This window comes from Aptenodytes patagonicus, chromosome 10 (genome assembly GCF_965638725.1).
Source record: "Aptenodytes patagonicus chromosome 10, bAptPat1.pri.cur, whole genome shotgun sequence".
Classification (NCBI taxonomy): Eukaryota; Metazoa; Chordata; class Aves; order Sphenisciformes; family Spheniscidae; genus Aptenodytes; species Aptenodytes patagonicus.
This window is the reverse complement of record NC_134958.1, coordinates 8,186,536-8,212,384: the sequence shown is the minus strand read 5'-3', so window position 1 is coordinate 8,212,384 and position 25,849 is coordinate 8,186,536. Positions and strand designations below refer to the sequence as shown.

The following is a 25,849-nucleotide window of genomic DNA, read 5'->3' as shown; positions in this document are numbered from 1 at the left end:
CCGAGGACTACAGGCTCTCCATGGCCCAGGACCCCCCTGCACAGCTGGGAGCTTCTGGCCCAGTGCTATGTGTCTGTTGCCAGAGAGCACTTCTAGGGAGAGAAATCCAGGATTCAGAGCAGCTCACTCTCTAGGTATTCAGCAGATTGGTACACAGAGCAGGAAGGAACCGAACAGAAGACAAGACAGCTGTCAGCTGTACATCCCGGCTCTCCTACGCTCTTGGAAATGAAGCTGGACAGAAACCAAAATATTTCCAAATCTAGGGAATTTGCAGTTTTGAAACTCATTTAATTCCACAGTGAGTTTTCTTTTAATTCCTTGTGAATGAGCTTCTCTCTCCAAACCTGAAGGATTCCATATCAATTTCAATCCTTTCAGGTTTTTAATTTCTCTCACTAGACAGACAGGCAGAATGTAATGAATTTCTGGTTTAAACCATTGCAAAACAAAATACATTTAGAGCAGAATGTTTCAGGGGTGTTAAAGATAAAGCCAAAGAAGCATTTTGAAACCAAGTTTCATCTGCACTGACCGCTGAATTCAGTAGAAGTGACATTTCTGTATGAAAAAAAAAAGATTTTAACAAAATATTTCCAAGCACGTCCTGGAGCATGCGGTAGGTTAGAGGCAGCATGTTAACACCGAGTGAGAGGGCAGATGCCGGACAGACACGAGCAGAGGGCACAGGTGCCCTGACACAGCCGAGCATCGTCTCTGGCCCCGAACAGCAGAGAGGTCCCCAAGGCAGACCAGACGTAGGAAAGCAAAGCTGTGCCCTCAGGACAGCAAGGACTGCCTCAGCCCATGCCTGAAGTGCTTTCACAGACCATACAGAGAGCGCAGGACTGGAACAGCCCTGCCAGGCTGCCAGCCGAAAGCAAAGAGCAATGGCAGCATTTATCCATCCTCTCCCTGCTATTAATCCTTCACTTCCCTGTACTCCCAAATGGATTTGCATTGCTTAACTGAAATACTAATCAGGTAAAGCGGTGCAGCATTCATACACCAGTTTAGCAACGGTAAGCATCTCCCAGGACTGCCCCAAAGCTTTCTTGCCTGAGCTGCCATGCCCCTGTGCAGAGCTGCCATGGCAGCCACCCGCCGCCTATGCTGCCTTTGATTGCCTCTTCACCTCGTGCCATTCAAAGGCACGGTTTTCGTTTCAAGTTTGAAGCTCCTCTTAAGGATGCTTCTTTTCCCGGCATGAAAATACCCCACAGGAAGAGGTGCCATGGCTTCCCAAAAGCTGGGCCCTCCCTCCTGTTTAGACCTCGACAGAGACGTAAAGGACTTTTCGACACTTTGAGCAGGTTGCTTTTATATTAGTCCTAGCTTTTCTGCGTGCTAAGGCCAGAGAAAGCCAAGGAATTTCACCCAGCCCTGCATCTCACTGTCTTTCAGCAGATCTTGTAGTGTCTCGAGCATCCTCCCACGTGCCAGCCATGCCATGTCGCTAGCTGACAGCCGTGACCCAGCTGGGAGCATGTCTCCAACTGACACCGCCCCGCTTCCTCTCCTGCCATGTCCAATCACTTGCGGCAGTCACTGCAAGGCTTGAAAAAAATAAAATAAACCAAAAAAGAATCAAACCCCTTCAATAGCCAAAAAGGAGACTCAGCTCAGCCTCTAAGGATGCACTGTTGATACACAGTGTGTTCGCACAATCAGTCCAGAGAAACAACTCCTCCTCCCCACACTGTGCACAAGAGATGGACAATCCACACCTCCATGCAGACGTGGACTTACAGCCGGCACACACCTGCCCAGGACCCAGCTGCAGAGACAACACTTGCTAAAAAGGAGTCAGAGTTATGGCCACACAAACCCCAAATGAGCATTTCCACCCCCAGCCCCACATGTACAGGTACATACTCTGCTGTTCAGCCTCACAAATACATGGAAACCCCAAAGCCCATAGCAGGACAGAAGACATGACTATGCATGCACATATATATTTTTAATCTCTGTATATAATTACCAGTCCTTTTTATCCTAGGAAAAATGCTAAACAGTCTAACTTCCCCCAAAGGAAACTTTATACAATCAACAAATAGATTAAGTATACAAGGTCCTGCCACACAGGAATGCATAGATATTTTGCAGCTGCTGGCAGAATAATGTATATACACAGCAAGATTCAACCCACCACCTTAAACACTACTCATCGGAAATGAGCAAGGCACATTTGCCTTCCCTTGTGGTACGTGTCTGAACATCTCCTCCAGGCGGGCACTTTAGCAAACACGACTCTTGACCACGTTCCGACTGTGACAATAGCGGCAAGGGACTTGAGAGGAGATGTCAGCTACCAACACTGTGTCGTCTGTGACAGCCTCAAAGGCATAACTAAAAAGGTCATTCCCTGTCTTATTTGATGTGATGTAAATTGTATTTCAAAGTCCATCTACAGACAGACTTCTGGAATACTGACTGATCCGAAATGGGGTTACCTGCAATGAGAAAGCTAACGTGGAAGACTGTGGTGCCTCCTGATGTAATCAATACTTTGAAGCATAGGGATGTGGCAGTTCAATTTCTCTACTTCAATGAGCAATAGATGTTCTAGGAACACCCCCATGGCCTCCCTGTGTGCAAGAAACTCAAGCTTGCTCAGCACCATCCTTAGGCAGAACTGCTGCCCCTCCATGCAGCCGGGACATGCCGTATTCTTTCATTTTTCTATATGAAAACCTGCAAAAATTTCCAGTGCCCATTCCAAAAACTCAGTGGCCAGAAGCAGACGCTCTGATGAGTCCACAACAAAAGCCACAGAATTATCCAGATGGACATACCACGGGAAAAGCCCATTCCTCAAACTTGAGAAAATCCTTGCAACAAGGATGAAAGGATGAAGAAATTAATTTTACTGACAAATTTTCAAACAATTTATCCCTTTACCTTTCTTTTGAATTTTCTCATCAGGTCAAAATTTCACATCTTTGACCTCCCTTTAACGAACAACCACATCAACTATTCAAGGCATTTTTATATTTAAGAAAACACTTTTTTCCCCAAAGTCTCTTCTTCCTTCCCACCCACACCATATTCAATTCCCAGTTAAGGTAACTGCACAAGGAGTAAGTGATTTTGTCGTCATTTATCAAAATGTATTAGGCAGTAATGAAACCCACTCTGCCACAGTGCCAGAGAGTGGGAAGCAACCACCAGTACTACAGAACCACCCTCTTAGATGACGATTTTCCAGTGCAGCCTATAGAAAGGATATCTGCCCACACTCTCCCACAAAATGCCGGATCCTTAGCTGACCTTAATTAGAGCGAGGTCCATTTCCATCACTGCAGGACACGACATGGGGTTTTCTACTCTAATTTGCTACAAGCCATGCTCTGCCCTGCCACTTTGCTGCTATTCTGGGCTGGTATTTACCTCTTCCCCATCCCAGTTTAAGAGCTGCGGTGGTGCCCAGCACTCATTGCTTTGTATCTGGGATTGCACTAAGCTGCAGCTCAGATGCCAGGAGCTCCCAATTTCTTTTAACTGCCCTTGCTGGCTTGCTCTCTGTTTTGGGAGGCAGAGGGGAGCAGGACAGTAGACTGAAGAGTTCACAAATTGCTTTGGCAACTGTGTTCCCCTTCATTTTTTTATCACCTCTACAGGACTATTGTGCATTTCTGAAGCTTTGTAGTTTAAAAAAATCCCAAACCTTTCAAGTGGAACAAAGTCTCTCTTTAAAATGAGGACAATGCCGGAGATAATTAGAGGCTAGGGACTGAAACTTCAGGATACTGAGGTTTTTTGGGGATTTTTTTGGGAGTAGAGGTAGATAGCCCAAATCAGAGACCAATTATAAATCCAACCAGCTGTTAAGCTGTTGCTGACACTCACAGAAAATGTGACAAGAGCCAGTGTCTCACCTCGGAGCTGCTGGAAGCAGGTCGTGCTGCTCTCCCCGTCCAGCGCGTGCCGCAGGACCCCGTTGCTTGGCTTGGGTCTCTCGTAGTCCCTCTCAGGCAGCATGGCCTGCTCGCTCTCCCCGGTGTGCTCCGGCCGCGGGGGCAAGGACTGCGGGAACCCGAACATCGGCAGGGACGAGAAGAAGAGTAAGGCACCACACAGCAGGAAGCCTCCCCACCATGCACCGATCCACCGAGGGTCGTCCGGGGTTATGTCCAGCTTACCTGTAAGGGCACAAACACACGTCAGTGGCTCAGCCGTGGGGAGGGGAAGACGACAGTGTTAATGATCATGTAGGCTCAAGATGGTTGCTGGGGGCTTTGTTGGCTGGTGAGGGACTCCCAGACACAAGATGGGGACCCACAGTGCATTCCACACCCATACCATGTGAGCCACCAGTGCATAATGACCTCCACATCCAAGAGGACCTTAGGACAAGCAACCTATCACCTTGTCTATCTAGATGGTACATCCAGCTTCTGCAACACCCTGTAATCAGAGCTTCTCTCCAGTGTCTTTGGCTCTGCCAGCTCTAGGAAGCTGCCATATACCAGTCAGTGTGCCCCGTGCTGGCACCAAGGTTTTGGACATCACTGTCCCAGCATGTCAAATGTGCACACACAGCTGACATACCTACTGGCACAAAGACATGCATGGAGAAGAAACAGCACAGACAAGGACATTGCATCTCCATCCCAGCTTACCCTTTTTTCCCAGGAGGTCAATGCTCTCCCTGCTTTGAATTCACAGCCCTTTTCAGCAAAGGAGAGATGGGCATTTAGGCTTTATGGGCACCTGTGACTGTGTGGAGGGTGAAACAGTCCTAAATATTGGAAAAGAAACCCACCCAACTGCATCAAATGGGCTCAGAAAGGTAGAGTAATCATCAGAAAATGAAGAAAAGCAAAGTAAAAGGCAAGAGTATCCTGTAGGCCACCACTCAGCGGAGATAAGGAAAAAGGCAGCTCTGGAGTCAGTTTGGGGGAATAAAAATAAGCAGCAGGAGAGAAGAAACTGTGTGCCTAACAGCCACCTCACTGCCACAGCCACTTGGCAAGCTGGCGGAGGGTGCCCAGCGCCGGAGCTGTCTCCCAGGGGAGACCCGGGTCTGCATGGTTAGAATAACAAGCTCCTTCCGTTCATCATGTCTGTCTGGTTACCGCCACTCTGAAAAATCTGTCTCAAGTGAGGCAATCAAGTTGTCTCTCAAGCAGAGACGGAAGGAAACTCTTTTCTCCTTAGGGAAAATAACATGTAGCTCTCAAATATATATAAAGTTTGAAAAATAATGTTTTGGAGGGATCGGATTCTTCTGCTGTTATTTCCTCCTGCCTGAAGTGCATTTTTTTCAGGTTCTTGGGAACACAACTACATGAAGAGCCACATAAACCAAGGTCTTCTTCATATCCCCTTCCAAAAATAGGTCCTGTACGGAGGGCAGCGCAGCAGCGTGTCCTGGCATCCCACACCTCCTGACCGAAACAGGGAGCAGGACAGGGCTCAACCCTCTGCAGTTCGGTCTCCTTGTGCCGCCCCGAGCTGCAAGGCAGAGCCAGCTGCAATGTGGAAACTCTTTCCCATACAAAAATAGATGGAGGCCATGCGTGCCCCAGCCTTCACATGACAGCAATGGACCATGGCCAAAGCCAGCTGGACCTGCAGCTGGAAAGCGCTATACCCTCCCTATGACCTGCTGAGCCACAGCCCCTCCAGGCTTCTCAGTGATAACACTCCACCGTTCTCCTCCATGGCTCTGTATTTGTCTGGGGCTTTTTGAGCTGTAAATATGGAGCAATGTCTTACGTTAAAAATGGCCAGATGACATCAAATTAACTTTTTAGCTAAGCCAGCATCTTGCCTCTGATGGTAATCAGCTGCAGATGCCCAGAAAGTCCACAAGAATAAAGTCAACATATACCTGATATTATTCTTGTGGTTTGTGGCTCAGGGGCTTTCTAAGCTACATTTGGTGTCATGTTGATTTTTTCTTCTATAAACTCGTCCAATTGTTTTTTAATCCATTTGTAGACTTTTAACACTCTACGGTGAGGAGTTCCACAGCTTCACCTGTGAAGAAATATCTTCTTCTGCACATTCATATTTTGGAGTAAATTATACTTAATGGTCAAATATGTAACAGTGTTCAGACAAGCTCCTCTGCCTACAGGACCAAGCGAGTCTTTGGCATATCTTTGCTAAAGCCAAGGAATGAAAAGGGGCCATGTGGTGTTTGACCAAGCTGCAGCTAAAAGTCTCAGCCATCAAAAGAGATACTTCTTTCCTGCTCGTTCGATTTTATTTAGATTTCTTCAGCTGCCATGTGCATGAGAGACCAAGAAAAGGCAGTAGCACTCTTCCAGATTTGCACAATTCTGTTCCAAGTCCTGCAAGGTTCAACTCCATCCAAACGCATCCTGTGTATTTGCAACATCATAGAACTGGAATGCACCTTCAAAGGGGACAACACCCCTGCAGCAGCATGAGAGCCTGTGAGATCAGATGGAGCTGAGAACTGTAGAAAAAGCATCTGAACAACTGAGAGAAAAGAATGAAGCATCAGGTTTGCAGTCTGTAGCCAAAGGGCTTGGGGAGCAGCGGAGAACAGCCTGTTACACATCGCCCTCTAATGGCAAAGAGCACGTAGTGCAGGTAGCAATAAAAGAATTTGCAGATTTTTTTCTTAATGAACAAAAAGACAATTTGCAAACAATTTGCTTTAACCCAAGTGCAGAGCCCAGGTGAGCAATAATTAGCACTGCTTTGGGAAAAAGCAATAATGCTGTGGGACCGAACCTGTCCATCCAAACAGGGTCAGTCACAGAAGGTGCCTGGCATGGGTCTTACTGGCGTGCCTCCATCAGAGAGCCTTGACGGTCCTCCCAGGTCCTGGGGATGGCAGCTCTCCAGATTTCATCCCATGCCCTGGACACAGCTCCCCTGGCAAGACTATGTCCATGTAGCTGGTGTGCCCTGCCACAGTGATATTTTGACGTGTCCTCTAAGAGCTGGGCTGAAACCCATCTCGCAGTAGAAAAGCTCGTGGAAGGGAACAAATTTTAGCTACTACAAATCTGTTATCTATGGGGATAGAGTTGAAAACTTTTGAATCCCGGTCATGAAACCCCTCTAAAAGTGACCCATACATGCAAGAGACACTCAAGGTGGAATGAAAAGCAGTTTCCTGCTCATGAGCATCAATGTTTTTGTCCTGCTGACACAACATTAGCATATTTCATTTGAAACCAAACCCAGTTCTCCTTACTTGTGTCAATGAAGACAGCATCCACATAGATTTTGGTACAGAAGGAGCCCAAGATAAATCCACAGGCTGGTCCAAATACCAGCATCGTAAACAGGATCCCTACAAGGAGAGAGAAAAGAGAAAATTAGTACTAGTCTCAGGTTATTCATTGCAAGTTGTTCTGCTTGTCTCCTGCAAGGTGCTATTGCCCTACTGATGCCAAATAGATAGGGATATGTCTCTGTGTTGAATGCTTCAGGCAAAAGAGCACCCTAAATGCTTTTTGCTTTCCATATCTCTTCAGGAAAAAGAACAGATGGAGCTGTGATAATGCTGAAGGATTTCTATTGAGCTGAGAAGACAGCGTGGATGTATACTGTGTTTTGGTTGGCTGGCTGCTCTAAAATCACAAGGCAAAGCAGACCTGCCTTCTCCCCACAGGGAAGTCTTTACCTTTGCCACCTCCACCTAAATTCCTGGTAGACAGGGATATTTTCAGAATTTAGGGCCAGCAAATCCATGAAATGCAGCATTGTCACAGACTGCTGGATACAGTCCCTTTACAGAAGTAGGAGCACTCTTCCAAATCTGTGAAGCCCTTCTCATACCCCCCCATCATACCCACACGGCAAATATTCCCCAAGGCACACAGCTCTTCCAACCTCTCACAACTGCTCGCTCCTTCTGCAAAACCTGCATGAAATTGCCAGTGTAATGCCAGGCGAAGAGCTATTATGAGTAAATTACTTATTTGCTTCAATACAATATTTAGAAGCATTTATTCTCACTCCCATTTTGGCCCTGAAACAGGAACGCTACAGGCACACCGCCAACTCTCAATTATCCAGGGCAGAAAGGCAGGGGGACACAAGGATAATCCAGAAAAGAAGCAGCAAGATAACACAAAACATTTGTAAATTAGACAATAGGAACGTATTTGGTACCTTCACATTTGGGATAGAAAAACAACAAAACGTCCCCAAGGACCCTTGTAAATGGCTTTCTGAAGGAAGCAGGGGCAAGTCTGAGCAGCATGGAGCAGAACAAGCGCCTGCTTGTTCGCTCTGGGGCAGAGCATTGCTGATGGACCCGTGTGCCCAGTGAGGGGGGCAGCTCTCTGGGACCCTCGGCCAGTGATGTGCCAGCCTTTGCTGGCACCAGTCTTGGTGTCACTGAACTTCAGAAATGTCCCATGAAGGAGCTTACTTACATCTGGGTGCTTTGTTCACTCTCCTTCGGCAGCAGGGTACATCCCACACCTCTGTCCAAATCTCTCTGGGGGTGCTGCCTAGCATCTCAGTGCATTCGTAATGCACTTCATCGCAGCTATCTCAGCCCTCAAGTTCCTTAACTGGAAACTTTTAATTCCCAGGTTCTCTCTCTGTGCATTTCTCAGGAGTTGGAGAAATGATCAGAGTTGCAAAATATTCCCAGGAGACCACCAGCCCTGTGCAAGGCAAACTGCACCTGCCAATGACAGCTTAGCCAAGCAGAATAAGCTGGTATATATATAAGTCAGAAAGCTGGTATAAGAATAAGTCAGAAATAACTTCACCTTCCTTTTTAAAATGCAGAGCACAAACTAAGTCCTCCAGGTTTGTGGCACTGTGACTTGGCTGGATTAATAACTAGGTACAAAGCAACAGCATCTCAAGCCAGCCACTCGCGCAGAAACCCAGTGCGTTAATGCCTTCGTGGCTATCACCTACAGAAGCAAAAGGGAGAAACAAAGGTGGCGAGAGGAAAAAAAAGTGTCAGGTCATATGAGCTGCCTTAATAAGTCACTGCTGTCAGGACAGTGGCAGAAGCTGCCATCCCTTGCCCCGCCTCAGCTAGGGTCAAAGCTGCAGCAAGGGCACCGCGTTGCAGCCCATGCTGCCAGCTTAAATTAGTCCCCAGGGTCTCTGCCCATGATGTCCATGCCAGTAGTGGAGCAAGCCATCTCCCCTCCTGCAGTCACCTTGTCCCCGGGCATTGGGTTTGTGCTCCACGATACAGCAGTAAGTTGGGGAATTCGTGCTCCTCGATCAACAGAGCTGCTTAGAAAGCCCCCTTTCCTTTTCCCCCTGCCTTGCTCCCCCGAGGATCTATAAAGCCTCACGTGGGAGATCCCAGCCCCTGCTTACCTGCAGAAGGACTTCGTGGGATGTGAAATGACGGAAGAGACACGTCGGGAGAGCAGGGAAAAGAGATTTCTTTTCCCAGCACACTCAGCACCACCTCCCTTCTTCCCAGCCCCAAGGCCTGCCCCACTTGGGGCTATAAAATTTCCAGTGGTGTTTTATAAAATATCCACAGCGCATTTTTTCTGGTCGCTAGATGGCATTAGTGCTTGTCGTTCATCCCACAAGTGCCATGTGGAGCAGGCTGGGTGACGGTGCAGCCCACCCCGGCTCCCCAAACACGATCACGGTTGTGTTACTGGGGGTCCTACAGCCCCTGGGAGGATTGTGCTGTTGGTGGGTTGCTGTCTTCACCCACGTTATCTGCCATACACGCAATCAGGTTGCACCCTTTGGCTGTTTGCATGCAGGAAGTCACAGCTTTTAGAACAAACTGTTCTAAAACTGTTAAGTTTTTAGTCAAAGAGTTTAAACCGACAGCATCTAGCAGAGGAAGGGCCATGGCTATTACTCTGATGAACAAGCCGGCAATCAAAGACCAGGTTAATCTTTGATGACTGAACATTAATTATGAATTTCTATGTAATTATGGTCAAGCACGTAAGGACACACTGGGCCTCATATTGGTTGGAGCAGTGCCTGGGGCAGTGACAAACGGAGCCCACGTTTTGGGTGAGGAGTCCTTGGATTTCAGCAGGACTCGGAACATTGCTCTGCTCTTACTTCCCTACCCTAGAAGGAGTAAGGGGAAGGAAAATCCAGGCAGACCTGAGCAGCTCCTCTTTCCCAGTCTCAGATCCTCAGCCCAGATGCTGGTACCCAGCACCCAGAGAAACCTGCTCCTCCAGAGCTGCCCGAGGGTTCACATCCGCAGGAATGACTCCCCCGAGGGAAGGTTGCTGTGGGCACCAAAGCACCCCAGGCTGCGACAGGTTCCCACAGGCACCAAGGAGCCAAGGGAGCTGCTGACCTGCTGTGCCATTGCCCTGATGGGACCTGTGTGTGCAAGCAAAAGGACTGCATGGCCGACAGCTGATTCAGGGCACCCACAACCCAGGAGAGGGCAGCTCTGGGCACCGCAGGGCTGGTTTAAGACCTTAGGACAAGATGAACCAGGCGTGACCTGCTCTCCACAGGCAGCAGATATTTGTTGTTCCCCCCCCCCCCCCTTTTTTTTTAACCTATTGCTGGTTGATGATTTTCTGTAAGTGTTTAACAGCTCTGGAGAACTGGGAACACACCAGAATTGTCATTTGGCACCGATGCAGGCTCACGCGGCTAAGCAGGCAGAAGGACAAGGACCAGTTCTAACCCTCTAAGCAACACCTTTGGATGTACCTATGTTGGGTTGAAGAGGGTCAGAAGTTTGTCCCGTGATGAGCTCCAAACCACAGTCAGGGTTGTCAGACCGTGTGTATACAGGCGAAACCACAGAACTGAAGTGTGTTCCATGGAGCAAAGGGTAAGACAAAGAACGTGGAAAAAGATCATCCTTCACCAAAAAACCCCCAGGGAGTATTTTCCCCTTTTTCCAAAGCAGAAGAGAGCAGGGACCTTTGGCTAGTGATCCCTCAGCAGCAGGGAGATGCTTGCACAGGCAGTTAGTTCACACAAAAAAACACCAAGAAAGCTGCGGCCAGTGCAGGTACACGCACCGGCACCCGTGACAGGTGAATACTGCCCCTCCTCACGCTATTTGCATAGCATAGCAAACTACCACTTCAGAAACAAGTCGTGTCTTCAGTTATTAAAATACCACATTTCATATCCTGGTGGCTGCAAGTGGAAGGCATTATTTGCTCTGCAATGTCCTCACTAGAGGGCAATGTGGGATAGAGCATCCACTGAACAGGGAAACAGGTATTAAGATCTTACAGTAAGATATTAAATTATTATTCACCTCTAGGCTAGCTTAAGAAACCCTCATGTTAATTGTTTTTACTTTTTCTACAGTTTGTCCTAAAATCAAGAAAACAACTGGCTCACCCCATGCCCTTTTTGTTATCTTTTTTTGAGACTCCAACAAAATCCTGCCATTGCAGTAATAGTATTTCACACTTTATCTCACAAATCAAGCAGGTTTGGGAAAAGCCCAAGGCAAGGACTATAACGATGGATAGTCTAGAGCCTGTACAGAGCCAGACCATGCTCAAGAATCAACGGAACACACCATTGGGCACAAGAATTAGGCTATTAGGTGATTGGGATAGTGCCTGTGGTTGAACATTTACATGGAATTGAGGGCTCAAGGGGAAATTAGCCAAATTAGAATTAGCTTAAAACATCCTTCCTCTTTCGAGAAATTCTGCACGATTGCTAGTTGCCCCCGTTATTAGGAAAACACTTTCCACATCATCCATCTAGTCATGCAACCACAAAGTTGCTGCTTAGTAGAGGAGGTCTAGCCCCAGTCCCGGGGTTGCTGCTAAGGATAAAGATGTGCTAAGCTTGTGGCTAGCTTTAACACCACTTGCTAGGTCTTTTCCCATGTTTCCCTCTTAACTTTTAGATCAGCCTGATTTGATAGAGCCAGAGGGAACTAATACCAGGAGCAAACACATCAAAGGTCTAATCCTGGCTCCATCAGTCTCTTGCGAAACTCCCACTGATGGCAACAAAACTGGCGATCAGTATAGGATACTGCAGCCTCTTCCCTTTCATTCTCAGCTTAAAATTTATTTCTGTCACTCAGAGAAGCACATTAATAAACATCCTCCTCGAGGATACTGCCCTGGAAACAAATGCTTCTTACTCTGCAGGGCTGGCTGCGCCTCTTCAAAGGGCTCTGTGCTTGGTCCTGCATCCAACGTTTCAAGGAGGTGCAGGGCATGCCCCCAGTGTAGTTAGCCCTACACAGACCAGTGGAAACTAGGAGGAAAAAAGTTTCTCCTTTGTGCCATTTGGTGGTATTTTTAATCTTAGAATTATTTTTTTAATTCTTACCAAATTATGGCAATTCTTAGAAATACTCAAGAGATGCGAATTAAAAAACAAAACGACCCTGCTTTGCGACAATTCAAACATTTTGTTTGATAACTCACAAATACTTCATTTCAGTTGGGGCCCTTTTAAAGCACAATTACATTTTATTTTGAAAACAGCTAATCATTTTCAGGTTTCCTGCTCTATCCCCTTCACCAGTCTCCCTGCCTCCCAAAAAGGCGGGGGGGGGGGGGGGGGGGGGGGGGGGGGGAAGCAAGCCAGGCTGGACTGAGAATCAGAAATATTTTCCTCCCCGTCTTTTCCAATGGAACAATGTGCCAAATCCTACTTTGTCCTGTCAACTAACAGACATTTTCCAGGGTCTGAGGAGAGGACTGGGACAGAGGGGAGTATTAGATCTGACATGTTGTGATGAGATTTTATCACTAGTAAGGCCTGGGACTGATAATGCAGTTTTCCATTAGAGCAAAGGGAAGGAGCAGCAGCAGGTACCACTACACCTGTGGACAGACTTTGGCATAGAGATGCTCAGTCAGTCATGCAAAGTGCACAAGAACCAAGCTGCAAAAACAGGGATAAAGGATGTCAGTATTTCAGTAATAAAGAGCTGTCCCTTGGTGATCCAAGTTGCTTTCCAGCAGCAACAGGATCCTGAAACACGAGCAAACTTGGGTTGTTCACAGCGTGAAATGGGCGAAGCATCAACTCGATCTCTGTAATGAATTAACTGGGGACAGTAACTCCCAGCAGAAACCCTCCTGGCTGGAAAGAAGACATCGAGGGAGACACAGCAAGGCTTGCCAGCCTCACCAAGGTGTAGCGAGGAGGCATCTCAGGTACAGTTCGCTGGTGAGTAAGAGCAGGTTCAGCACACAGTCACGGGCTGAGAAAAAAACCCGCGGGCAGCTAAAGAGCACCAAGTCACTTCGCTTCAAAGGAAATTTATTTTGCAGAGCTGCCAACAAGCGCCAGGCAAAAGTGAGCTGGGTAGGTGAGACAGGAGGAGGAAAAGCAGTATCTTCCATGGTGGGACAGCACGCAGGGCTATCAGAGCAGGAGCCATTCCTCTTACTGAAGCCACACACGTTTCCCATCACGCCCCCATTTCTACTTCCCAATCCCCGTCCCATACGGTGTTTCTTATGTCTGTTCTCTTCTACCTACAGGCTTCATTTCTTTACATTAAACCCTGAAGCAAAATGGTCAGGAGTCTGGGTTTTGTTTTGCTTTATAAAGAAACTAATGCACTTTGTAAGGGGATTTAGTGAATAGTGGTAGGAATGTCAGAAGTACCGTATAACGTGGAGAAATGAGAAAATTAAAAAGTCATGTTAAGCTGTCATCTTGTCCTATCTCACAAACCTCCTAAGTCTTGATATGAAGCATTACCAGCATCTGCCATTTATTTTGCCCAATAACAGACTGTGCAATAATGTATAACAGCAGGATACATATTTCTGAGTTACTCCTCACAATGTTTAGATACAAGTTAAGACCTGCTTCAGGAACATACCTGAATCAAGCTCTTTGGCTTCAAAGGAACTGGCCCAGGAACACAGGAGAAGGTGCTAAACCAAGATTTTATCCCCAAAGACGTTGAAGGCTTCTGTCCTTGCCTGCCTCGATATCAAACTGATCTAAACATCAAATCTCCCAGCCAAGAGCCAGTGCCACTTCAGGTTCCCAGCATGGCAACCTTCTTCATGCCTTTGCTCTGTGCATTGGGTGCCACACATCTAACGTTCAACTTAAAGCCCAGTTTTTGGAGGTATGCGATTCAGCGAGCATCTCAGCTTGGTACCCAAGAATACACCTAGCGCTGTGGACCCATCTTGCAGCACCACACAGGCATCCTGCTGCCAGGACTGAACTGCTATTCATATTTGTGCTAGCCAGTTTAAAGCCTACCTTGAGCGCACCTTCCTGAGCTCCAGTCACCAGTGCAAGCACACCCTGAGCCCAAGGGTTACCAACCCTCCTGACCTCACCAAGCAGCAGACTGAGATGTAATTGAGAAGCACTCACTTTGGAGAGCTGAGAGAGAGGAAAAAGGATGGAAGGTTACACTGAGAAACATCAACGTTTCCCCAGTGTTCCCAGCTACAGGATGGAGCTGGGTATGGAGCTGAATTACAGTCCCCATGGCCCCTGCCCACTTACCTCTTCCCAAAGCCCCCCTGTCAAAACAGTCCTGCTGCCAGTCCCACGAGTCAGCATCAGCAAGAGAAGTCATGCTCCAACTGTTCCCAAAGTGAGGATTTATTTGATGCTGAGAAGAAGATTTGTTCATGATGCACTTTGGAAAAGTTCAGATAGATACAAAGCCCCCATGCAAAGCAACCCTCTACCAATAAAGCCCTGGAAAGCACTATGAGAATTGCCTCCAGGGACTTGCAATCACATTTAAAGTTTACTTGAGTCATCCAGACACTTCTGAAAAAAACTGCTTACTATTTCCACAGCAACCTGGGTCACCCTTCTAGGAAGGGCTGGATCCAAGCTGCACATGCACAAACTGCATTGCTCCAGTCTGTTCCTCCATGGGTTTGTAGGCAGTTGAACTAGATGTGCTTGGGCACCAGGGAGTTAAATAACCTCTACAACATGCCTTGAAATTCTGGCAAAGCAGCGACACTTCCAAAATGATCCATAAAGCCAGGGCCCGGATGCCCAAAGCATCTTCACTGCTCTTAGCTGTGAAGCAGTTGAATATGGACCATCAGCAGTGAATTACACAGCGTTTCCCAAGCATGGGCAAACCCCTGGTGTTGCAGAGGATCCTGTTTTATTTAGCCATGGAGATGTCACTGATACCTGCTGGGCTTATGGTCCCCTTGAGCCAGGCTGCTCCTGCCTTGGCATTTCCATGAAATTAGAGTGTAGGAGGTTGTGCACTGAGCTCCTAAGGAGCAGCACACCTTCAGCAAAGCATATGGCCAAAGCAATGCCTGTTCCCTCTTGCACCTCCCCAAGGGACAGCTTTGGTGGGCAAAAAGCCGATCAGTTTGGAAGACGTGGGAAACTCTCTCCGCGGCAAAGCTAGCATTGTCATTGCATCAAGTAACTACATCCCCATGGAGGAATGGATCAGAGAGCAAAATGTGATCTCTGTCAATGATGACAGCGACCAGGTGGTTCAGCGACCGTCACAAAATGCACGTATGGGGTACGCAGAGGAGGGCAGAGCACACACACATGCTGCCATGGCCCTGGGGATGCTGCTGCGCACATGGGATAGCATCCTGCTGGGGACGTCATCCCCAGCCCCCTGCCTGCTGCAGGAGCGAGCTGTTTCTAAAAGCACAAAGGGAACCGGCTTTGCAAAGCACGAGATAATCTCAAAACCCTGCTTGTCCCACATTTTCCGCTGCGTGGAGGACGGGGCAGGCCAGTGCGAAGGGATTACTGGAATACCATAATTTGTGTGCTCTGCGACTTGCCCTTAAAGAGACACCATCCCAGCACAGCCCATGAGAATCAAAGGCATACCAATACAGACTGGAGATGCTATATTCTCCTGCACGCAAGGTACTGGCCCTCAAGGGCTTGGGATAAAGGCTTCTGCACTCGCACCCAGTGGGCAGAGCCCGTCGCTTCAGTGGGTTTTCTCTGATTTCTATCAGTTGGTGTAACCTCAAAAATGCACAGTAAGGGTAGGGGGAAGCTGTTTCCTAGCCAGATGGCTTCTTCCCGCGGCAAAACCCGCTGGAATCATCCGGCGCTGCCCATCCTCCCTGGCAGACAGCGTGCCCACGAGCCACCCCATTCCCATGCGAGTGTAGGGATGCTTGCATTCCCGCAAAGCCCAGCAACAATGCTCAGCCCCCGGTCTCTCCAGCTTTCCTGGAGACAGCTCTCCTCATTTACCATGGAAAGACGTCATCTTTCCTGCTGCTCGACTGCTTGTCTACACAACCAGCTGCCCATCACCACCTCCTGCTCCCTTATCGTTCCTGCTTATTTGCACTGCTGCGATCGACTGTAGGAAACTTGAATAGGTGGCGTCGGACCGACAGCATGTTTTGATTTGTTCTGCTTCCTCAGTGCAACCACTGAAGCGAAGGGAATGTTCAAACAATCCTGACAGATGTTTCCAAGTGCCTGCAGCTGTCGATTAATGAGGAGCAACTTTGGGATAATTCACTTTAATGTTTAGTCTTTGTTCTGATGGGGATCAAAGTGGTTCCAGCCCTGTATTGGCATGAGGTGGGGAGGGGGGAAGAGGTTGGGTGCTTCTGCCATCTGTACAGTAGCACACATATTATTTATTAGTTTTGCCTCCAGCCTTCAGGAGCTCAAAAACAGTAGACTCTTCAGGTGGGGACATCTGTTTAGGTATGCTCAAGTGATGCCAGAGACTGGGAAGGATGTCCTGGCACTCCCGAGGTTAGTGAGAGACTGAATTCCCTGCTCAGCCATGACCTTCGCTGTATCTCATCATTTTTCCACCTTTTAGCAAAGGCTAGTCCCTCCTTGTTAAGTGTTGCAAGATGCACGAATATTATGCAGTGCTTTAGTAATCAGGGACACAAAATGAGTTAGAACAAATATCTGAATTTTGGTTCTGAGCTCTTCTCATCGATTCCACCGTAACAGCTTGTTGCCTGCATTTGTGTGTGCAATACAACACCTGGAAAAACAACTGACAGCGCTGCCCGGAGATGTCCTATTTCTCACTGTCGGACCTGCAGCTGCTTTTGGCCAGTGAAACAGCTCCAGCAAGCAGCAAGCCTGCAAAGCAGAAGTGTTTGGATTGAACCTGACTTCTCCCATTGTCCATGGGACCACTTGTGATGGGAATCCCATAGAGGGGTTCAGTATTTGATTGCCCCACCTTTAGCCAGTGAAATAAATTATTACCTAGTTTGAAATCAGGTGGCCTTGGACATCTCCTGTCAGCTTCTTCCCCTCTTCTCCTATCAAACCTTTCCATCAATTTACCAAATCGCTTTCTGCAGCCTGTAAAATCAGCTCCTACTTCATCAAGATTTATTTTTTTAATGCAAGCTACTCACCACTGTATGGAAATGCTGTAGAACGAGTTATTTACCCCTGTGTTTAATAAGACTTAATGGCTGTATCTAAAGCTGGTTGGGGGGTTTCACTCACTTATGAAGAGGCAGGAAAAAAATGCACCCGTGCTACAGATATAACAAACTTCTAATGTGATTCTTCCAGGGCTGCAGAGAGAGCTCATGGTGGTGGCCTTCCTCCTGCCTGCTGGAAAAGACTACTTAACTTCTTCATAGCCCAGTTCTTTGTTCTGGCCTATATTTAGCAGTCAGATGTTAATCCCTAGAGAGGTTGCTAGGACTTGAAGGTATGTTACATGGCGGTTTCTCCCCAGACTACCAGTGTCCCTTTAAATATTGATTTCCATCAGAATTCAGGATTTCTCCAAGGAAATGTCTGCTGACTTTGAGATGAAATCTGATTCCTATAAGCAGATCTCTTGCCTGGTGAATTACCCTGCATTTTCAATTATTACCAAGCCTTAAGTTTGTTTTATCAGCAAATCCCTGTCCCCAGCGCTATCAAGGCTACATTTGAAAGGATCAATGTTATACCAACAACTGACAGTCCCAGGGGATCCTGAGGCACACACATAATGTTTGCAGAGCGGCACAAAAAGTGATTGGACTTTTGCATTAGGAGCACAAGCTCAGCATCCAGCCCCGAATTTTCCATAATGGCTAGGTGCACTTCTGACAGCTCAAAAACACACCCATTAGCTGGCTTGTGCCTTCGTTCTGATAAGCACAGAAATAAAGAAAACCCAAGCAAAAAAAAAGCAACCCCAAACCAACCAAAAACCCAGCCCAGAGCCCTGTTCGTATTGGCCTTTAGGTCACTGCTTTGCCCAGCTGCTGAAATAGGATCACCCAGATTGCAGAGAAACAAATCGCGCAATGACAAAAGCTCCACAACCCTCAAGATTGCGTTTGCAAGCAAAACAAAAATTAAAGTAGCCAATCTGTGAGCTCTGCAAGGTAAACTACAGGGATGCTCCCACTACAAAAGTCTTGGGACTACTTTGGTCCCACCAGTTGACACCGGGAGCAAACTGTTCCCCACTCCCGAACAGTTTTCCTCCTTAGCATCCCAGTATCCTTCCAGGCAGCAGAGGGACTGCTTGCTGCATTTCTCTCTTTACTGATGGGAAGCTGGAGAAGAAATTTGCTTATGCTAATCAATCCCTGGCACCAGTCATACGAGACACTAATCCACCAGCAATCTCCATCAGTCTCTGCGTATTTAACTAAAGCAGTGAACACTCACGGAGGATTATGAATGCAGTGGTATTGTTGTAGCAGTGTTTTCCTACTTAAGCTGCAATCACCCTGACGCCCTGTGTCCTAATGTTTACATACACTCTACATATAAATAACCTGCAGAATCGCATCAGTCCATGCAAGCATCCTAGTCAGACGCTCTGTTTAAAAAAACACACATACCACGTGGTGATTTAATAGATCTCCCTGCACGTACAATGCTGTCCCCGTTACCCTCTACCAAAATGCTTATTTCACGGTGGTTATTTATATAAAGCAGCATCCTTGAAGGTATACATATTGCTTAACGCTCATAAAAGATATGTCTCTTCCTCCAAAGGATTTACAGGTAGTTTGGACATGCATTGCAAGAGATTAGATACTCAGGCTGAGTTAGGCAAACTCTTGAAAGAGAGCTTAATAGTCCAGTTTTCCGTCACTTTCTGCAAAAAGCAAACAAACAAACAGAAAAACGCCAAAACCCATGCCCTGTCCAGTCAGGTCTATCACAAAATGCCGATGCTGAGCAATCTCTGAAATGTAAGGACAAGTCACTTGCTCCACCTACCCTGCTGGCTCACATTCTTGTCTCTGAAATTTGCTTGTTATCACATCAGAAGAAGCCAACTCAGTTTAAGAAGCGGGTGTAAGAACGTACCTAACTATAGCGTGCAAATCCAGGGCAGGCTATACACACCCTGACGCACGAGCCCACGAGACACAGATTCCACACTTTCAACGTACGGTGCAAATACGCCAGCTGCAGCTGTGGGCTTGAACCAGTGATTTCCACCTTTCAAGCAAATTTTCTCCATGCTAATTACCTTGGGACGCAGCCACCAAAGAAACCTTGAAAGGAAAAAAAGTATGCTCAAATGCGAAGCACACTTTTTTAAAGGGTTTAAGTTGCATGCCTTCGAGCTGTGTTCATCTCCTCCCAGCTGTTGAACACAAACACCTGTTTTACCAAATCTGCGGTGCTGCTTTAATTAAAGACAGCCAGATTTCCTTGCATTATTTCCCAGGAATTGTGCCAACAGTAGGTTAGTATGGAAATGCACTTCCAGGGCACTATTCCGTCTCTACAGGATGGTAATTCTCCTCTGAGTTTGCTGACCAATTTCTCATTTAACACTGGGTGGTTTTGATCCTACACAGGAGTATAGGGATACGTTAGGCAACTGCACAATGTCCTTCCCATCCCCCTCTCCCCTGCTCGGGCAACCTGTCTAACCCACCTGCGAGCACAACCTGGGTTTGTTAAATGGGGACATGAGCCCCTTCTGAGGGTCCTGTACATTTTTATCCCATCACTTGATTTCCTTAACAGTCAGCACCTCTCATCCTCCTTGTACACTAGAATACACTAGGAAAAAAAAAAACCAACAGATCATACGGCTGAGAGTACAATGAGCTATTCACACATACAGGCCAAATCTCAGAGCCTGAAAAATTTGAATTTCAGCATTTGTCAGTTTGGAGGTTGGTGCAACACCGCCTTCCTTTTTTATTTATTTATTTTTTAAGCTGTGCACTGAGTTGAGCACAGACATAACACATTTGTTTGAGGATAAGGCTGCCAAGACTGCCTCCCTCTTGCTTTAACCTCAGTCTTGGGGGTATCCCTTCCCATCCCACATACCTTAAACGAGAAAAAGGCAAGTCCCATTTCTAACTGACGTTTTATGTCAGTACAGACAGCTTGCTGCTTTTCTAAGCAATGATGCAGTCAGGAAGAAAAGTTTAGCTGTTTCCTCCCCATTGGACCTTCTCCATGCCAGCCTCACCATTTGAAAGACTCTTCCCTGCAAAACTCCCCACTCCTCCTTCCTACCTCTTGCCTGACAGCAGCAGAGGACCACTGCTGCATTTCCAGTCCTTTTAATGCCTCTAATTTAGTGTTTGCCATTTCTTCCTTGTGCCAGTAACACATGGGATTTCAAGGCCTCCCCTCTGAGCATCAGCCAGAGAAGCTATTTTCCAAGATCAGAGGACACTGATTCATTCAGTCTGGTATGATGCTGCATACCCCGACAGCCTGCAGCTCCCTGAATCCCCCTCTCCCCCCGGCTGATCAAGCTGTTACACACACATACGTATGTAGTTATCCATCCCAAACATGGTACCTACCACAGAATCCAGCTCTCCATAGGTGGAAAGTTCGTATTTCTGCTGTTCAGGCATTCCTGTGCCAAGGAAAACCTCCCATTGCCCTGCGGTCCCTATCACTCCTGCTCCAGGGCTGCCAGCTCAGGCAACAGCTCCCTGGGAACATTAGCTGGTTTTAAATTTTTTTTGTCCTTTGTTTCATGTTTTTTCAAAAAGTCTGGGAGGAAAAACTCAGGACAATTAAAGAGCAACGTAATATATGGTTTGCTCCCTTGCAAAGGAAAGCAGGAAGAAGAGAGTGGCTGAAAAGCAACAGTTCCCCCGAGAATTGCCTGGGCAACCCTTTGCCCTCCCAGAAGTCCTCTCACTTTTAGCAAGAGCAGTTTTCAGATGTTTTATGATGTCTTTTCAAATTTCCCTTTGCCTGGCTGCTGCTCAGGTAGAGACTATGCTGCACGGTGGAGGATGACTCACGGGCACCGAGTACTGAGTAAGCCCATCCTAAATTCCTGAAGCAAGAAGAGGCCTGGGAATCACTGATGACAGGCAAGTTGCTGGGAACCTAGAGCTGATAACAGTTATCTGTACCAGCCATTTAGGAAAGTGCTGTGCTTTCCTCTGCTGAATAGATGTAATCTAGCCTAGTAATGGCTGAGTCGTCAGGAAGGAAAGGAAATTAAAAACAAAACTTCTGTTGTTCCGCTTCCTCATATTGCAAACACCATTAGAAAAAAGTATTTGCTCTTGACAATAGTCATTCTTTGCACTGACCCAAATCTCACTGAAATTTATGGGAACTCTTTCACTGACCTTAACTGGCTTTGGATCAAATCCACCGTTTGCTTCTTATGGAGGATGGACAGATTTAGGGTGCTAGCCTGGGGCCTGACAGACTTTTACCAGTGAGCAGCCATGGCTTGATGCTGGGATCCTTGTGCCTTTTTCCACCCATCTCCTCCCTTTGAGGTCCCTCACTGCAGGGGGTGCTTGGCCCTTGGCTGTGCACAGGTTGCAGCTCCACCTGCTTCGTCAGGATGGTGGCAAGAGTACACTGAGGTCTCCCCATACCATCTGCGGGGATCGCTGTGGGCAATGTGTGGTTGTGGCTCCAGACATGCTTTGCTTCATAGGCTGAGGGGAGACCTCATTGCTCTCTACAACTACCTGAAAGGAGGTTGTAGTGAGGTGGGGGTTGGTCTCTTCTCCCAAGTAACAAGCGATAGGACGAGGGGAAATGGCCTCAAGTTGCGCCAGGGGAGGTTTAGATTGGACGTGAGGAAAAATTTCTTTACTGAAAGAGTGGTGAAACATCGGAAGAGGCTGCCCAGGGAAGTGGTGGAGTCCCCATCCCTGGAGGTATTTAAAAGACGTGTAGATGAGGCGCTTAGGGACATGGTTTAGTGGGCATGGTGGTGTTGGGTTGACGGTTGGACTTGATGATCTTAGAGGTCTTTTCCAACCTTAATGATTCTATGATTCTATGGCAATCTTACTTCTCAACAGGCTCTATGCAAACTTCTCAGCAAGACAAATTTGGGAAGTCTTAATACATACTATTTATGGGTGGGACAGCACTATGTTCCCACAAAACACTTCAGAGCAGGCAGCAGGGGTGGCCCAGTCTGACAACCCCCTCCAAATATCCCCCCCACTCACCCCACGTGGTGAAGTCTGAGGGATGCCAGATGCTAGCCTGTGCTGGGGGAGGGGGAGGCTGACTGGATGCAGGATAATCCCCCAATCTAAGATTACTTCCAACATAATTTCTAGCAGTCGGTTGCATTATAAGCACAAACCCCAGAGGCTGGACCAGAGGACTATAATTCCTGATAGAGCATGTTATTCAGCATTTCATCCCTAGTGCCCACCCTTCCCTCCACTTCCCAAAATTACAGGCCACATGGACGTTTTGCTGAGGTTTCTTACAAAGTCAGAAGCCACGGGGAGCTGCCAGCCTCTCCAGTGTTGCTTTCATAAAAATGTTTTCCTTTGTGCCAAGGAGGACCCTGTCCCTGAAGAGCCTCTTTCTCCCCAGGGGACAGAACAGCTGCTGCTGTCATTATGGGCTTGTCTCCCTTAATTAAGCATCCACAACCACAGATGAAAGATGAAAACAAAGCCCTTTTCCAGCCTTCCAGGAGAGGGATAGGATGGAAGCTCTGGAAGAAGACAGCCATTCTCTCCCACAGTAGCCCTGGGATTGCCTTTTAAGTTGGGAAGTGAATTAAAAGCACCTGAATAGCCCATTTAAAAATCAAACACACGAGAACGGCCCAGTTAAAGGTGTTTAGTGCGAGGTAGCCCTTGCCTGAGGGAAGCAACCTCAGTGGGTCAAGTAGGATGAACATAGGAAGGTGCATGAAAGCCTCTTGTTTCTGAAACAGGACCTCCAAAATTGCTCCTGTACTCCTGGCTCTGCAAGGTCACTCTCCTGGGAGTAATGGCTTAATGATAAATGTCAAGTTTCCACTTTGTTCAGAGATGTCCACCTCTGGATTTGCTACTTTTTGATGGGGTTCATGCTTTGAAGAGGATGGAGGTGCAGGTTTGGGTTTTTTTGTTGGTTGGGCTTTTAAATTTTTTTTCTTATTTTAATTTTTAAACTAATACAAGCCCCTTAAATTTCCATACCTTTGGCTTCAAGCTGCTTTTCTTTGTAAGCATTCCTTCATCCTGGTTAGACAAAAAAAGAGTTGCACTCAACCAAGTAATTGCAAATGTCTCAGACTAGTATTCCTAAAAGTTATCCTGGTACTGTCACCCACTGGCTCCTGCCCATCTCCAACGTGGCTCTATTGATGAGTTCATGGGGACTCTCTCATTTTTCTGACTGTTTATTACCCTGCTTACAGCAATCACCTCCTGGAAGAAGTTAACCCCCCAAGACCGCATAGGTAAGCGCTCAGAAAATGAAACCAGTTTCAGACAACCAAACTATTCTGACTGGACCTGAGCTGGATTAAGAGGTTTACAGAGCTTGTTACCACCCATATGTTGCAAGTCCTGCCAGCCAAACTGCCGGTGCTGGCATTTCCAAGCCTAGTCCTGCAAAGCAATCCAAGTTAAGATACTCATACTTTTAAAATAATCCAGCTGAAAGAACTGCTACAGGGAGGAATCCTACACAGCACGTGACAGGAGGCTGGAAACAGCAATTTCCAAACCAGCAAATAGAGCCGCATGCTTCTTACATCGTCATTTCATAAGGTTTATCTTTATTGCAAAGTCCTGGTAAGGGAAATTGGTCAGAAAGCCTTTGATGGACCACTGTGCCGCTGGAAAAATGCAGTGGATGAAGTCAGGAGGCTTTATGAGACTATGGCTGCCTATCCTTATCTCCATTTTTGGGAGGGGGGGAAAAGAACAGGATGTTGAAGATTCTCCTTCTCAGAATTTCAAAGTGGAACACATTATTATTTTTGTGTTTGAAAAAACATCGTCACTTTTATGTGATAAATTTTCATATTACATGACATATAGCCATATAAAAAAATGAAGAGGTAATAAAAACACTGCTCTCAGACATTTTATTCTCAAAGTATTCTGTTATGGAAAATTTCAGAATTTGCCATATTCTCCTCCATGCAGAGGAATGAAGACCCATTCCATGAAAACTCAGCACCTCGCAGGAAGCAGAGCCGCCGCCTCCCGCCCCGCTCCGGTGAGCGCCAAACCCTGCAGGATCTCGCTTGGCTGGCCCGCACAAACCGCCACATGTTTCAGCTGGTGTGGCTTTGGATGATGATCTATTTTTATTATTTTTGGCAGAGTTTGTTGTATTCTTTTGGACAGTAATTACATTTTCCAGGGCAGGCTTTCTGCCAGAGCTCAAAACGATGACCAACAGGCCCTTTTTAACCACCTGCTATGATTCCAGCCTTGATTACTTATTAATGTGCTGTTGAAACCCATTGCAAGAACCATCCTTTCTGGTTATGTTACCAGTCTGGCTTCAGGGAGGGGTAGGTTTGAAAGGAGAACAGGGAAATACCATAAGCAACGAAGACAGAAATTTGAAAGGTCTGAAACCGCAGAGATTTTGTACAATGGTACTTGCCTTTGTGAATACTCAGGCTGCACCAGTCTTGTCCCCACTGTTCCCACATCAGCTGGGATTGAGCAGCTTTGATATGATATGAGCAAACCTGATGCTAACGATAGCCAAAAATGGAAATAAAACTTCTTGTAAAAGTCTGGGGTCTTTTTCACCTGACAAATATCAGGCTCCCACTTTCTTCTCGTGCTCTAGCTGGCACGGGGGAATGAGACAGGCTTGAAAGCGCTGGGTTTCTGCAGGTGTATGGGTGCCTTCTGACTGCCTCCTCCCTAACAAACACTGGCTTCATGGACTCATTTATATCTGACAGAGTAGGGGTCTTAAACATACTAAATTCTTATGACTGGCCTGAATATGTGGTCATGGAGAGCAGCAATAGCTCTGTGCTAGCTCCAAAGGTCAAGTAGCAACTGCCTGGCCACAAATGTTGTCTGTATTTATAGGTATTGTAGATGCTTATTATGTGGCATCACAGAGGGATCTCAAAGCACAGTCAGAAGTTCATCTGTGGGTTGGTAGGATGTAGCAAGCTGGCCTTGTCAGGAGAGCAGGTCTTTCAGTCCAAAGAAACCCTCTCATTTCCTCCATCCTCTAACTTCCACCCTCTAATTTTTACCATCTCCTAGTTCCCAAAAAAGAAATGACGGTTCCTGACAGAGGGGGATCAAGCCTTGCACGAGGAAGACTCACGCTCTTTCTTGCTGAAGGGAAGTAAGAGGCTCATGTCACTGCGTATCACACACTTCAGGTATTTTCTTCACTAAACTAGAGAAGACAGAGGATTGCGGCACAAAGAGGCTAAGGGATGCGACCAACGATATTCCCAGGGTTTTCGGGATCCAGGATCCTAATCCTACATGTCCTTTCTCCAGCACTGCTATCAAGTAATGCCCAGATTCCACATCAGATACTTTACAGTCTGCTCTGATGGATCCCTTCTCACAGTTTGTGCAGTCACCCACTGAACTGCATGTCCTTCTCCTTCTAATAATCATCAAGTTTTAATTTTATCTTCAGTCATCAAGCACAGAAAAGAGTCAAGAGCTTAGCACACATCACAGGCACAAAGGACATGGGTGCCTGGCACCTTCACAAAGCAGCAGTCCCAAAGCGAGTACTCACAATTACACTCAGCATGAACTTCCTTTCTCTACAGGTACCAAATTTTAAAGGAAATATGACTGAC

General features: G+C 47.0%; 1 protein-coding gene across 1 annotated transcript in view; it reads right to left on the bottom strand.

The window, feature by feature from the left end:
* Window positions 1–25,849, bottom strand: part of SLCO3A1 (solute carrier organic anion transporter family member 3A1) — a 145,213-nt gene that overhangs the window by 21,455 nt on the left and 97,909 nt on the right. Inside the window, exons 3-4 of the mRNA XM_076347967.1 lie at window positions 7,181–7,279; window positions 3,879–4,142 (exon numbers count right to left, since the gene is read on the bottom strand). Of these exons, the coding sequence (XP_076204082.1) occupies window positions 3,879–4,142; window positions 7,181–7,279 (363 nt within the window). The remainder of the gene's footprint in view (window positions 1–3,878; window positions 4,143–7,180; window positions 7,280–25,849) is intronic.